This window comes from Melozone crissalis, unplaced genomic scaffold (assembly GCF_028551555.1).
Source record: "Melozone crissalis strain CALT ecotype California unplaced genomic scaffold, PUWL_Pcris_2 ptg000057l_1, whole genome shotgun sequence".
NCBI lineage: Eukaryota > Metazoa > Chordata > Aves > Passeriformes > Passerellidae > Melozone > Melozone crissalis.
In genome coordinates this window covers 4,910,244-4,925,838 of record NW_026535835.1, presented here as the reverse complement: position 1 = coordinate 4,925,838, position 15,595 = coordinate 4,910,244, and the positions used below count along the sequence as shown (strand labels likewise).

Genomic DNA, 15,595 nt, shown 5'->3' with positions numbered 1-15,595 from the left:
AATGGATATCCACAGGAAAACTGAATTTTTAGGGTAAGGCCACTGGAATGTAAACAGCAGGGCTGGAATTTAAGAGATGACTCCCGAAGTCTGGGTCCTGCATAGCTCAATGTAATATCAGATATTTACCAAGCACATGAGGACAAGCAGGTTTGCTCACAGGCATGGAAAATGAGGATTCCTATGAAAAACCCTGAATCTCACTACAAACTCCAGCATTAAACATTCAGTGAGGAGAGGAGAAAAACAAACAAAAACCAGACACCGTGTTGTACTTTTTTTGATTTTATAGAATTTTTACAATATATTTATCTTCATTTGCATATTTTACCCACATCTGTAGCTTTCTTTTTACATGTTGAACTGAACTGGAATAAATCTAAAGGTCTGATATATTTTAAACAACTGATAAAAATTGCAAAGTAGTAAACCCGTAAGAAAAGAAATTATAAAACTCTCGTTTTTAAGTGTTTAATGAAAGCAAGTCAAATGTATCATTAGGAACAATATGATTTGTTTTAAACACATCATAGGTGATTCAGGCAGGACAACTTTTTTAGTTTTTCTTATATTAGGCACATTTTTTTCAGCATACCTGTTTTCCAGACAGTTTTATACAATTCAATAGCGTCATTCACATCCACTTGGAACTTCTGCATAATTTTTAAAATGTGATTGATCATGAATATTCATTATTGGTATTCTATTCCTCTTTCTTTAGAGCTACCAGAAGGAAAAAAAATAATCAGTGTTTCTCGTCTGTTAAAAAATCCATAATTAATGATTTGAGTTATAAGGCAGCAACAGATTCAGTGTCAACTCAGGTCACAGTCCTTCAGTTCCATCTAGTGGGTAGAAATTATATTTAGTGGACACTGTTCCTAGACAGTTCCTTCAGGGCAAGATGACTGACTCATGAGGGCAGTCACTGCTGGTAGAGTAAGTTGAGTGGTAATGCCTAGCAAGGAATTCTGGCCACTCCTGTGTCATCCTTGCAGCCTCATGTCTTCATCCAGAAAGCAAAAGGACAGTCCAACAGAAAAAAAGTGACTGTGACAGAGCTGTGACAGGTTCTGTGAATGGTTTATTTACAGTCTTCATCCCTGATGTGAGAAAAGAAAAATCCTTCTTTGACTGATGGGCAGATGCCAGCACAGCAGCCCAGTGCAGATCCTTGATTCCTCAGCCATGGGTGCCCATGGAGGCAGTGAAGAGGAAGTCCTCCTGCTCCAGAGAAGCAATTTCCAACCTGTGCCATCCACATGACTCCCTACATCAGTTTAGGAACATTTCCTTTTGGTGGAGCAGCTCCCCAGGCCAGGATCTGTCCCAGCAATGAGGAGTGAAGCAGGTGGATCCCTGACAGGGAGGCTGCAGACTCAAACACCTTGATCTGTGCATTAAAGGTACACCACAATCCTGATAATTCCCTTCCCATCCTGATGTCTTTAGGGAAATCAACTCATGATGCTCAAGGAGGCCTTTCAGAGCAGCATCTCTGCTCCCTTTCAGTCTTTCACAAATACTACACTTCTGAATCCTGGCATTCTCATTTGCTAAGAGAGCCACTCCATTCCTGAAAGCATGGTGCTTCTTGGTCTTCAGCTTTGTCTTTCAAGCAGAATAATCCCATTCTGATTCAAGCACTTGGCTGAACAGAAGTCAAAACAAAACTCTACAGCACAAGAGGCCATAAAAAATGCAAGGGATGTATTACTGCATGTTTCCCTCTCAGAGGGAGATTGGACCACCCTTAAACTCCAGCCCCAGCTGAGAAGATCATCAGTTCAGAGGACACTCGCCAAAGCAGGGCTTCTGTGCACTGGTATTTGGGCACCACTCAAATTTTGGACAAGCAGGGTCAATAAATACATTTCCTTCTGACAGAGCCACTGCTTCACACAACTTGCATTCAGTTACTATTAGAGCTTTTGGCTGCCTTTTTTTTCCATTCTCCAGTGTTGGGGTGAAGAAGCAAAGAAGAAAATATTTAGCATTGAAAGTAATCTGAATTTATAATTGACAAGACCAAGCTCTACAAACTGTGCAATGGTGCACAAAACACACCCCCAAATCTCTCTGTGTTCTTTTTAACTCTTTGGAAAGGGAATAACCAATGTAGCTGTGCAGGAAGAAAGCCAATTTATTGCAGCATAGAAGGTCTGCAATTCATTCCATGTTCACTAAGAGAAATGTGGTTATTGCTCTGAAAGATAAGAGTGGATTGATCATTAACCCCACCCTGAGTGCTGGGAGTCTGGGTTCCCAACATTGCCAAGAAGGACCTCCTAAACCACTACTATCAAAATAACTGAAGGAAAAAAAAAAATTCTTCTCATAATTTCTTGTAAAGATGTGATTTTTCAGAAACATGTGAGTTCTTCAGGTCTTCATATCACCACTGCCTTGTGACTGAAGGCCAGCCTTGGCTCTCTGCACTACAATAATGGGCTATTTGGAATAATGCACTGGAGATAAAGCAAGGTAAGAACAGGTGACCCCAAGAACAGGAGAAACATAAAGCTCTTGCACGAGGATACTGTGAAACTGGAATCCTTCAGCTGCTTTGCAAATCACCCACAATTTGTTTTACAACCTGTAGTTTAGTAAGAATTGAAATCCTTTTCCTTGGGAAGTAGCCTCCAAAGCAAAAATGACAGGATTCATCATGGACCATTGCTGCAGCAAGCACCAGATTCTGCTTTGCCTGTTTCACTCTGCAGATGTACAACAGATGCTGCTGATGGCATCACCCCAAGTTCAGCACTATTTTCTGAAGCTGACACCTTTGATGGATCAAGTTTCCTCAGGAGCAGACAATACAAACGTGGGGGCCTTGCATTCTCATACTTCAGCTACTTTCTTTCCTTTACTTCCTCTGAATAAAAAACAATATTGTTCTGTTTACTCTAACATGCTACAATATGTGCATACATAACTGTAGGACGCATGAGTTACTTCAGGATGTGCTTTTTCATTGAAGTGAGCTGTTACTTTTACAAATTCTACATCAAGGTGGAAGGAAGGAAGGAAGAAAGGCTGCAGAGTGCTCATACACTGAAGCTGAAGGAACTTCTCCTGAATGGAGTTAAGATGTTTGTTCCCATGTCCTATGGACAAACTACTCTATCCCATGCACTCCGGCCTGAGCCAGTATTAAACATTCCAGAAACTTGTTGATTTGTTTGGATAGTTAATGGCAAGGCTGATAGCAGCAATGTTTTTCAGGGCCTACAAGAGAAAAGGAAAAACAAAGTCACACCAAATATTCTCCTCAAGCCCAAAGTGTAAAGAAATCGTATGAAACTGAACAGAAATAGAAATCTAGAATCATGGACTGGTTTGGGTTGGGAGGGACATTAAAGATCATTTCATTCCCCCCTGCCATGGGCAGGGACACCTTCTACTATCCCAGGGTGCTCCAAGCCCTGTCCAACCTGGCTTTGGACATTTCCAAGGATGGGGCAGCCACAGCTGCTTTGGGAACCCTGTGCCAGGGTCTCCCTATCCTCATTGGAAGAATTTCTTCCCAATATCCTAGAAAAGCATTTGTGCATAGCACACTCACATCTTTCAGAGGCCTGTCAAGGTACTGTAATGACCAAATACATCAATATCTCTTTTATAAACTCCAGTGGGCCATGGGAAATCATCCAGGGTCTGCCACAAAGATCCCAGACCCTCCCAGCCCTGGGGCTGTGCAATCCTACCTGTGCTGTGCAGCGATGAAGATGATCTTCAGTATTTAAGGCAAGCAAATACTCCTGTAGAGATCCAAGCTCCTGCAGCCAGAAAACATGCAATGAACACCAATGTTTCTAATAAGGTGATATTCTACTAATTAACATCAAAATGCTGATTATTAGAGTCCCCAAGAACCAAAGGTATCAGAACTGCACACCAGACTCTCCCAAACTAGAACACAGTTTATGATTACAGAAATGAGCTCATGACACTATTCATGTTAAAAGTTCAAAACCAACTCTACAAAAACCACATGCAAATACCTTTAAATTAATTATTAAACCAGAATTGCTGTCAGAATAAACAGTGGCTTTAGGGCCTTAATAGTCATGACTATCACCTAAAGTCCAATGATGGATAAGGTAACAGAATTCCCCTCTAATTACAACGTGCTGCCAAGTGAAAGTTGTTAATGTTTCTGTAGCTCTGAAGGATAAAGGAAAACGAATTTAGTGTAAAACTCTGACATTCCCAGCACTGAGGAAAGGAGGAATAGAAACAGGAGCTGCTTACAGTAACTCTGTTTTCTGTCACAAAGAAGAGTTCTGCCAGTGCTCGATGAAGAGGAAGGAGGATACCAGGCTTGGCTGAGTCGTGACATGAGTTGTTTTCCATGTGGGTGAAGAGCTGCCAAAGTGGCTTCAATAAGGTGAGGTCACAGTCCCTGAGAAAAAAGTAATTTAAATGAAATTGGGATGCAATGGTGAGTAACCACCATGACCATTTCTGGGAATGGAGAGGGGAAACCAAACCAAATCAAATTTAAGAGAACAAAATCATTCATTTGTAACAGTTAACAATACAAAAACCCACTTTGCTAAATGCTCTTGAATCTAGAAATACTCATGCCATACCTACATAAGCTTAAGGACACATATCTCTTCTAAAACTCAATTACAGGCTTAGTGGTACAACTAAAAATAATAATTTAGAAGCTGTTTACTTTACAGAGAATCAGATCATCATTTCACCAGGTTATTATTTCATCCTTACCTTAAATCTGCAATATAACTAATACAAAGAGAATAAATTCCTCAAAAATTAATTGAGATCTACCTTTGTCCTGATTTGTGGTAATTTTTTTTCTTTATACTGATATTTTAATTCATTAGACTTCTTTAAAGGCCAGCAAAGAAGAGAGAGTAAAACATTCCTGCTATCAAAGCAGAAATTATATCAAAGCTATCAAGCACTGCAAATTACATCTGACAGACAAAATAAGAAAATCTGCTTCAAATCACAGGGATTTTTTTTTTTTTTTGCTTCAAAACAGTATCAATTTAGTGCCTTTTTGGTGCAGGATGGGGAGCAGTGCACTCACCCCTGGCTGCTGCACTGCACTTCCTCCAGGAGCAGGTGGATGGCCTTGAGCTTTGTGATGATTTTTTTTTTCTTTATGATGACATTTTAATTCATTGTGATTTTTTTTTCTTTATAATGACATTTTAATTCATTAGACTCCTTTAAAGGCCAAGAAAGAAGAGAGAGTAAAACATTCCTGCTATCAAAGCAGAAATGATATCAAAGCGATCAAGCACTGCAAATTACATTGGACAGACAAATTAAGAAAACCTGCTTCAAATCACAGGAGGGTTTTTTTGCTTCAAAATAGCATCAGTTTAGTGCCTTTTTGGTGCAGGATGTGCACTCACCCCTGGCTGCTGCACTGCACTATCTTCAGGAGCAGGTGGATGGCCTTGAGGCGCTGGTGCCCCGTCTGCCGACACGCCACTCCCACCTGCCACTCCCAGATCCTGGCCAGGGGCAGGTGAGGAATCACCCTCTCCTCACACAGCATCTGCTTCAGAATTTCAAACCCTGGAAAAAAAAAAGAAAATTCAAACAGCTGTTCAGTTTTGTAAGGACACGCTTTGTTCATATAGTCAAGTATTTGGAATTAAATATTGAATTAAATATTGAATTAAAGTACCAAACAAAAATCTGAGATAACTCTAAATTACATCCTGACATGGCAACTCTTTCCTGAGGCAAAACTTACATAAAAGTTGGAAAGAATCATATCCAAAATTAAATTTTTGCCCAAATAAGGCAAACAAAACAGAGGCCCTCCCTATTATGACATGCAGTAGAGTTTTGCTAATAGCAAATAATCCATCAAGCTCAATTTCATTAAAAATATTTAAACTCTGAAATAAACTAACAAAACCTCTTATGCTAAAAATTAGACCCCAAACCATCCTATTTTAAAGGACAACCACTTTGGAAAAATGCAATTACCATAATTTCTGTTTCCCATTATGGCATCTTGGAGTGTTTACTAAATACTCTGTGTAATTACTATCATATAATGAGATTTTGCATGCAAATTACATTATTATAATTGTAATCTCCAAGTTTCTGTGAAGATTTTGTGTTTGTACCCCAAAATCACAAGAAATAAGAGACATCAGTTGAGTTTCAACTTGAACTGATCATTTTATAACTGATCACATGAAAAACTGATCACGTTATTTTTCCAAGACACTGAATGCAAATTCTAACTCAAGGAAAAGGGATAACCACAGGTCTCTCAAAGCTCAGCAAAATGATTAAAAAATGCCCTTTTCAATACATTCTGAGCATCTCTTACCTGTCTGAAACCTGCCCAGATGACCTGCTGTCACTGTAAACTTATAACCCCACTCAGTGTTGCTCATGTCAGAAGTAAATCTGTAGTAAAGTGTGTCTCCTGTGTGCAGGGAAGGAAGAAAGCCAACATTACAATCTTCTGAGTTAGTTTTGCCATCTCAAATACAACTTAAATGAAAAATCTGAAATTAATTAATACTAGATGTCTTCATTCAAGGGAGGTGGTCTTTTATTTTTTGGTAACTGTGAAGCACAAAAAGAGGAGGCTGAAGCAAAACTCACAATAATTTCCCCTGTCTAAAGATACTGGATAGGAAGGACAATGTCTTTGACATTTTTGACAACTAAACATAGGAAATTAAAGTAACTCCATATTCTCCACATATAACTTCACTTTTCCAATTGTGTTACTGGATCAGTTATGATTTATAGAAACAAGAACCCCTACACAGGCAGCCAAGTTCTTTGCAACAACACTTGAATTCGTTGGACAAAAGGTTTAAAATATTTGAAAGTACTGACAGAAAATTAAAATTAACATTTCTACTCCAAGGAAGAAAACAAACTTAATCACTTTTAATAGAAGGACTATCAAAACATTTGGCCACTTTACAATCAGGCAAAAAACACTCAAAAGGTTTTTGCCATTGTGGCATCTTCACCTTCAGAGATAAATCCTGGTAGTTGGCTGTAACACTACAGAAAACATCTTCTTACCTATTGTGCTCTATAATACTAGAGCTGTTAAAACTTAAAGTAACTTCCTGCCCCATGGAAAAGCTGTCACCCTGGGATAAACAGGTTAGATTTCATTGGGAAGCAGAATTTTCAAAGTTGCATGAACAAGAAAAATTTTGAAAACATTTTTTAGGATTTAAAATGAAATATCTATAAAAGAGTTTCCCTTTTTATAATGAAATGGAGACAGTGTTCTCTCCTACTCATAGGAGAAAGCCCTTCAATCAAATAAAAAGCCCAGAAGCCTTCAAATGTCTGGTTTCAGCTAAAACCTGCTGGAACCAAGAGCCTTAATCCAGACAGCCTTGGTTGTAAATGAATTTTCACAAGGTGAAACTCAAGTTTCACAGCCAAAGCTGCTCTAAACAATGAGCTTCAAAGTTCAGCTCCTTGGCAAACCTCAGCAACTATTAGGGATGAAAAAGAAGACAGATAGAAGTTCACAAAAATCTAAAATATTTCTACAGAACACACATCTGCTTTTAACCAGTACCTTGCAACCCAAAACCAGCACTTGTAACCCAAAACCAGCACTTGCAACCCAAAACCAGCACTTGCAACCCAAACAGGCTTGCTAAGAAAGTTCCTAAATCTCTTTATAGGTGCTGCCAGTCCTTGAAGTCAAGAGCTTCCTGCAGTGCCCAGTGCTCAGTGGGTTAAACCAGGTTAAAATCAGAACCAGAGACTTTGCAGTCCTTGAGCTCTCTGGCATTTGCTCCTCACTGTGCTCTCACAAATGTGTTAGAGAATCCAGAGTGCAGCTGGCAGTCAAACCTTGGGTTTTTTCCAGCTGTGCTCTGTGGCACCAGCTGGAGCCAAGGTGCTGGCACTGCCTCTCTTTGCTCAGAGCAGCAGCAGAGCACAGAGATAAGCATATCTTTTCTTTTTTTAAATAAAAAAAAAACATGCTTCCTGTGGAAAGTAAGACAAGGCATAAACAATGTCAGTGAATATCGTGCAGAACAAGGACTGTGTTGGAACACAATCAAGATCAAATTTGTTTCCAGTAGCTGTGTGCATGCTTTGAGTGAGTGAGTGGTGGAAAGAAAAGGTCACAGCACAACAACAGATAAGGCACTTTGCAGAAACAAATGCAAGAGCAGCACGTCAGAGCAAACAGAGTGGGACAAGGAAAGGATTGGCTTTTTCCCTGTATATCTCAGGATATTTAACTCATCAGGAGTTTCTCTCAGGAGCCCCAGCAGTATCCTGTGTGCCCTTGAAGCAGCCCTGCTCACCTGGAAGCTCGAAGTCAGTCCATTTCTGGGGGGAGCCACTGAAGCTGTGCCTGTCCTGCTGGAAGTCACTGCTGCTGGACATGAGCAGCTCATCACAGCCCTCCTCTGTGTTACACTGAGAGTCAAACTTGATGGAGAGGTAGATAGCACCAGGAATGTGAACTTTATCCTGAGAAATAAACACAGCAGCTTTGTGTGCTGGCACACTGCACTGCCCACAGCCCACTGAACTTTCACTATATGAACAAGGGAGATATAAAAAATATTACAGCATCTCTGTGAGTTTTTTACTTTGATATTTTTACCCTGAGCTAATTTAACAAATGTAAAGCATGGCCTATTGTTCACATTAGCTGGTAAGCATGTAAAATGAATTGCCAGCAATGCTTTCCTTTTTTAAAGGCTGTAATTGTTGCTGATATTGATCTCACTGCCAGAACCTAAGGGGTTATATGCATTTTAAAAATGAAAATCAGAGGAGTCAGAGCAGCAGGGAAATTAGAAATCTCAAGACTGCCCAGAGGCAATAATTACTTACCAAACCATATCAGAAAAATGCTATCAAACAGTATCAAGAGAAGAAAGTCAGAAATTGTTTGTGACAGGGAATTGTTTGTGCTGTTCATCTAACAGCACAAGGGCCAACTGGAAGAGGCCAACTGAAACAAATCTTTGGAAGGAAGGGTAGAAACATTTGATCATTAAGGCCTTGAAACCACTTACAAATCTGATCTGCTTCAAACACATGCACAGTAAAACCATGTAAGTTATGCACTTTCCATATGATTGAATTAGCATTCCATTAAAGTGCTTGATTGAACACATTTCTTTGCAGGGCAAGGCCTGAGCTATCTGATCTGACATCAGCCTTTTCCAAGGAAGACTGACCAGACTTCACAGGTGCTTCAAGCACAGAATTCAGTCCCACAGATACCCCTGTGAACTCTGAGAGGCTTCTGCTCCATCCCTGGGTGATTCCAGCTTCAAGTGATGTCTGCAACCCCTGCCTGCCCTACCTCAAAGTTGGTGTTGTTGTTGTAAGGATGCTGAGATTCCCTCATCTGCACAGCCATCCCTGGCTCCTCCATGAACTGACAGGCTGTCAGGGCCATGGTCCCCAGCATGCTCTCCTTGCACCCATGCAGCACCTTCTGCAGAATCTGGGGGGAGAAATGTCATGGAAATATAATTTACTGTCAAAAGAACATTTACAGCTGTACATTCTGATGGCTGACATGAGTCATGTCCAGCCACACAGTATTTTGGAACAGGGAATCAAGGTACCAGCAAGATAAATCCAGAAATTATGCCTGCAAGTGTCATCTCCATAAGCACAAAAGATTTCACTCTGTCTTCTGTTCTAGACCTTTCATTCTTTATTTGATAAAAACATGACAGATATTGGCCATGTCTCTTCACACAACTGCTAGAATCAAGGCTAATCCATGAAGTAATTAACAGGAAACTAAAGCTGCAATCAAGTGAGATAAACAACTTTGTTAACATACTAAACAGGCACCTTTACTTTCTATACCTACAGGTTTTGATTTTAATAGAACATGTCTATATTTCAGCCTTCAAAAACAAAAAAAGTACAACTCTGTGCATAAGAAGAAATTATAAAGTATCAATGAGATGGCTGAAGTTTTGAAAGCAGCAGATGCAAGTCCTGTACATTTAAAACTATCCAAAAATGTCCTTTAATCTATCAGGACATACTAAACAGAATTCAGAACCACCCGAGTCTCCCTTTTTCTTATTTTTATAGCAGTGCATAAAAGCCTGAATCCAGGAATTCTGTTTCTTGAGGCCCTTTCATATCATCAGAGCAACTCATTGAGGCCATGTCTTCATCTACCATCTCCCAACTCCTCCTACAAAATGTAATCCACCAGCTCAGGCCAGCAGGTTCATCTCCAAATCTGCCAAAAACTGATTTATTGGGAAAAGGAGTTTCAAAAACAAAGCAGCATGCAGCAGTTTCCTGAATGCACTCTGCACATACAGAACAGCCTAAGACAAAGGCTAGGCTTTTACATTTAATATGCCCTAATGGATTTTATTCTATCAGTTCATCCTGCCCTTTTCTGAACCCATAAAAACACCCTGGGGCAACAATTTCCATGACTTACTGTGTCAAGAGCCTGTTCTTTTGGTTTGTTTTGGACCTGCCACTTATTACCTTAATCTGACACTCCTTTGTTTTCTTACTGGGAGGGCCAGTGAATAATACTGGCTCTAAACTTTTGCATGCTATTTACTGCTTTAAACCTACAGAGAAAGAGGAACAGACTTTTCCATTGCTCCCTCTCCCTCAATGCCTCACAGGGGAAAGATCCAGAAGGAAGAAAACCAGTTGGTTCCTCATCCTGAAATTATTTTATGGCTGTAATAATCCCTGCCATTCTTCTCTAGACCTCTTCCAGTTGTACTGCACCTTATTTTACTTTTTTAATGAGATGAGGGAGTCACTGCAGTCCAAAAGAGTGCATAGCATTGGTTCAGTGGCATATCAATGCCTTCTGCTTTACTTTTCATTCCCTTTTTGAAGATTCCCAGCACTTGATTTGCTTTGACTGCTGTGAAGCCTTGAGCTGACATTTTCATTACAACATTCTATTGTAATTCCAAGATCACTTCCACCAGCAGCTCATCAGTGGAGTAGCAGGTATTACAATATAGACATTGAGATCTAAGAAAACAGCAGCTTTTAAAAGGCACTGCCAATTTTACCAATTTCCCTAGATTACCATCTATATTGTCTATTTTCAAACCAGACTGCCTATTTTACCAGTTTCTCTTTCATAACTGAAAGAGTTCTCTCTACACAGCTATTTTTTCATCTTCTCTTAACAAGATCAGCACATCAAGACTGACAGATTCCAACTGGTTTTTCAGAACTAATTTAAATTTCGGAGTTTCAATTTCGTTGCAAAAAGGAACTGCATGTATTCCTGTTAGTCAGAGTCTCATGGCATGTGGGCACAGGTTTTGTTCACATGTCTAAGTGAAATCCTAAGTGAAATCCACTTACTTTTTCCCATAGCTGCTTCTCCTCTAGCTGCATCAGCATGTCCAGGATGTATGTCATATGGGCTGGGCCACTGAGGTCTAGGATTTCCTCATTTATTGCCACATCATCAGGCCACTCAGCTAACAAGGATGCCAGCACATGCCTGGCATAGAGAACTGCAATAGCCTCATTGACACGGTACAGGTAGTCCCTGACAGCCTTTTTACTCCTGGAGTCCAGCTCCTTGTGCAGGAGGATGGAGCTCTTGGTGCGGCGCTGCTTGGCGTAGCTCAGCTGCAGGTCACTCTCTGTGTTGGTGATGAGTTTCTGGGCTACAGGATTGGTTTCTTCTGTTGCTTTATCACACAGTACAGGCTTGGACTGCAAGAAGAGAAATGCAAGTTTGAAAACAGGCTGTTTATAATTTATTGCCTTATGTTTGGATATCTGACCGGAAAAATTGCAAGCTGAATTTATAAATGAATTTGTGAAAAAAACCCCACAAATGTAGGATATCTCACACAGCTATAATTTCCTGAGAATCATTGTTTATGTCTACACACACTGATGCATTTGTGGAAATAGCAGGCAGAATTCTAACCAGAATTAGTGTTAATTGAAGCTCACCTATAGAGGTAAAGCTCCCAAGTACCCTGAAATGAGGCAAGCTGGGAGGGACTTTTGGAGAACACTTCCTCCAAATTTGACTTAAGGCTGAGATAACTTCAAAATCAGGGCTTTGTCCAGTTAAGTTTGGACAATTTCCAGGCGTGGGTATTTCACAGCCTCTGTATAAGCTGTTGAAAGGTCCATTTTTTTCTTTTAATTATGTGAAACTGCTTCAGGAAGCTCCTTCCCCTTTGCTATGCAACTGATAAACAGCTGTGCTGGTGACACCTCATGGCCAGGAGCGAGCCCTCAAAATAAAGCAGAGCTGTGGGACCCTGTAATTGAATACAAAACCCAAAGCTTGCAAGTGTAGTGTCTACTTTACAAGATAAATTCATTGCTTCCGTGTTCTGCTGAATTTAAGATAACAATGATATGCTAAAACAGTAGCAGGGCATAAGCTTACAGCAATGAGATACAATCTCTCTTGTGTAAGGGGAGGAAATTACAGCCTGCAATCACAATTTGTTCTCCTGGCCTGGGAATCAAGTTTTTTCACTTCCTTAAGGAAGGAATAACAAGGAAGAAATACTTGCTTATTCATTTTGACATAAAACATTGATAACAGATTATTTCAGATGTATTAAAAAAAAATCTGAGGCACGAATGCCAGAATTGATTATTTTCCAGCTGTTGCTGTTTGTAGAGGTGTCCATACCAAACAGGGTAAGATGATCATGTCTGTATCCACTGCCTTGGAGCTCTGCTCCTCCAGCCTCAGGCGTTTGCTGGGCTGCCACTTCTGAGCCAGGGTCCGGATCCTCTCATCCGTTGTGATCACATCCCCATCAAACCTTCACACAGGCAAAGAAATCAAAAATACACAAATGTGTTTCCAAAGTAATGCAAACTCAATTAGGGCAATTAAATGCAAATTAAATCTTCCCACCTTCTGTTTTGGAAAGATTAAGCTCTGTCTATTTTTGTCATGTTAACTGTTCCCCTGTTCTAACAAGCCAAAGGATTTAAATGTTACAAAAATCACTCATTTCTGTGAGAACATGGTGTCTCTGTGAGATCTCTGAGTACCAGAAGCCACATGTGAGCTCTTGACTCGACTCAGTTCACAGAATTTAGTGGAACTTCATATGGAGCTACCATAGAAAAGAGCATGTGATGTGTTTCAGAGGATGGTGGCTTGCTTCCATAAATACAACTTAACAGAAGTTTATTTTCTTACTTTTTCACACATGAAAACCAAATCTTATCCTTGGAAGAATTTCTATCCAGCACTGAGAGGATTTTAGATTTTCACCCACCATTTTTCTCTGCTGGACCCAGAACTTCACATACCTCTTTTGAACTTCCAGGAAAAAGGATTCTGTTCTTTTCATCTGCAGCTCATACATGGCTCGAAGAATGTGAAGAGGTGCATTAAGTGCATCATGTGTCATCTGAGCAAGGAGCAAAGAGAAATTTAAAAAAACCCCAAAAATACATCAGAGGAGGAAAAGAAAGGCTGAATTTCTTTAAGAATGACCTAAGAATTATTTCCCACTTTGTAGATAGGGAATTAATGAACTTAGCATCTGGATTAATAATAATGAGAAGTAATTTAGCATAACACAGTATAATGATTTTGTAGCATTCATTACTGTAGATCTATTTTATTTTCATTAAAGAATGATGCACTGCAATCACATACACCCATACTCTATAAATTCAGAAGGAAAACAACCACATGAATCACCAAATGTTTTATGCAACTAGCAAATGCACATTTACCCAGAAGGAGGTAAATTAATTTAAATACCAAGAAGCAAATTTTGGTGGCTTCATCCAGGCCCTCCAGAGGATCAAGTTTGTTCTGCTCTAAGTCAACAGGACCAACAACAGGCTGCTCCACATCCTGATCTTGTTCCCTGTCTTCCAGTTCAGTATCCTCCTGCTCAGCCAGGGAACTGATGTCTTGCTTTGAGGAATACAGCATTATTGACAAAATCTGCACAGAAAAAAGGTAACACATGGTGTGACAGCTGCAGGTATTAGGAGTTTATTTGCAATCAGCATCTTAGAGGAACATTATCAGACCTGAACAGTGCTTAACAAATGCTATTTTGTAAGGAAGCACACCTAAAAATAAAAAACCAACCCCAAAGCACAAACCAAAATCATTTCCCACTTCACTAATGAGTTACACCTTCCATGCAGCTGCAAAGACAACTTCAGTGGTTAGCTGAAAGTGCAAAGGAAGTTGAGAAAGTAATTATTTAAACATTTCAGTACAACAAAGATTTGAAGATTCCAAGACAAAACCAGAGCAAAGGTGACCATCACAAAATGCCAGTGATGCCCCTACACACCCTGCTCCTTTTGAAACAGCCCTTTGGCTTCATCACAGTCCTAAAGATGAATCATCACAACTCCTGCCTAAGATAAAACATAACAAATAGTTGAACCACACTTATCTTTCAGCAATTAACAACCAGTGTGAAAGAATATGCCCATGTGTGCATTGATCTCCCCACCTGCACAGCAGCAAAACCTTGTGCAAGTCATGCCTTTCTTTGAGATTATTTTCTAAATTGAAGAATGGAATTCTCAAGACCAGTCTAAATAAAATCCATAAAACAATCTGAGTAGGTGAGTAATGTCTCATCCTGCAAATTGTTTTCCAAATAAAATCAGATTAGTGAAAATCAGCTCCTGCTTTAAAGAATTTAGTCTGTTATCCACAGGATGATGATGGGCAGAAGAGGCAGATTCAGGGATACAGTTAAGTGAACATTGTTTTAGAGATTAATTAGGGATAATCCTGAGTCCCCAGGAGGGCAGGGTACTGCCATAACCTCTCATGCCACTGTGTGAAGCCTGACTTTTTACAAAATGTCACTTTTCTTACCTCCAGGTCTCGGAGAAGCCAAGTCTTACTGAAGCCAGTTCCTTTGCTACACTTCTTCACCAGGAGTTTGAGTAAACCAGACTGAAGAAAGGCAGACTGGATCTCCTTAAAGCCATGAATCTGCACACACAGACACACACACACATAAAAATAAATAACTAAAAAAGGAACAATGCATCACAGTGCTTGAGAGGCCTTGTCACACAGCCTTGGGTGAATTTCCTGCCCAGATGAATTACACTGGGAATCTTTTCCTTGCATTTCCCTAAAATAAAAATCCCCACTTGAAATCCTGTAAGGGTATCATCTGTGATGTGCACAGAGCAGTAACTGAGGGGGAAAAAAAAGGAAAAAAAAGGAAAAAAAAGGAAAAAAAAGGAAAAAAAGGAATAAAAAAGAAAAAAAGGGGGGAAAAGGGGGAGGAAAAAGAGGGGGGAAAGGGAGGGGAAAAGGGGAGAAAAAAGGGGGGAAAAAAAGGGGGGGGAAAAAAAGGGGGGGGAAAAAAGGGGGGGGGAAAAGGGGGGGGGAAAAGGGGGGGGGAAAAAAGGGGGGGGAAAAAGGGGGGGAAAAAAGGGGGGGGGAAAAAGGGGGGGAAAAAAGGGGGGGAAAAAAGGGGGGGGAAAAGGGGGGGGAAAAAAGGGGGGAAAAAAAAGGGGGGAAAAAAAGGGGGGGAAAAAAGGGGGGGAAAAAAGGGGGGGGAAAAGGGGGGGGAAAAAAGGGGGGAAAAAAAAGGGGGGAAAAAAAGGGGGGGAAAAAAGGGGG

The 15,595-nt window shown here is 40.2% G+C and overlaps 1 protein-coding gene across 1 annotated transcript in view; it reads right to left on the bottom strand.

Annotated features, from left to right (window-relative positions):
* Window positions 1–269: 269 nt before the first annotated feature.
* The window catches only part of ZZEF1 (zinc finger ZZ-type and EF-hand domain containing 1), a 60,646-nt gene continuing 45,320 nt past the window's right edge, over window positions 270–15,595 (bottom strand). Inside the window, exons 44-55 of the mRNA XM_054287005.1 lie at window positions 14,834–14,953; window positions 13,745–13,933; window positions 13,285–13,385; window positions 12,650–12,785; window positions 11,344–11,703; window positions 9,326–9,469; window positions 8,310–8,478; window positions 6,335–6,433; window positions 5,397–5,562; window positions 4,258–4,408; window positions 3,711–3,782; window positions 270–3,231 (exon numbers count right to left, since the gene is read on the bottom strand). Coding sequence (XP_054142980.1) covers window positions 3,157–3,231; window positions 3,711–3,782; window positions 4,258–4,408; window positions 5,397–5,562; window positions 6,335–6,433; window positions 8,310–8,478; window positions 9,326–9,469; window positions 11,344–11,703; window positions 12,650–12,785; window positions 13,285–13,385; window positions 13,745–13,933; window positions 14,834–14,953 — 1,782 coding nt within the window. The 3' untranslated portion in view covers window positions 270–3,156. The remainder of the gene's footprint in view (window positions 3,232–3,710; window positions 3,783–4,257; window positions 4,409–5,396; window positions 5,563–6,334; window positions 6,434–8,309; window positions 8,479–9,325; window positions 9,470–11,343; window positions 11,704–12,649; window positions 12,786–13,284; window positions 13,386–13,744; window positions 13,934–14,833; window positions 14,954–15,595) is intronic.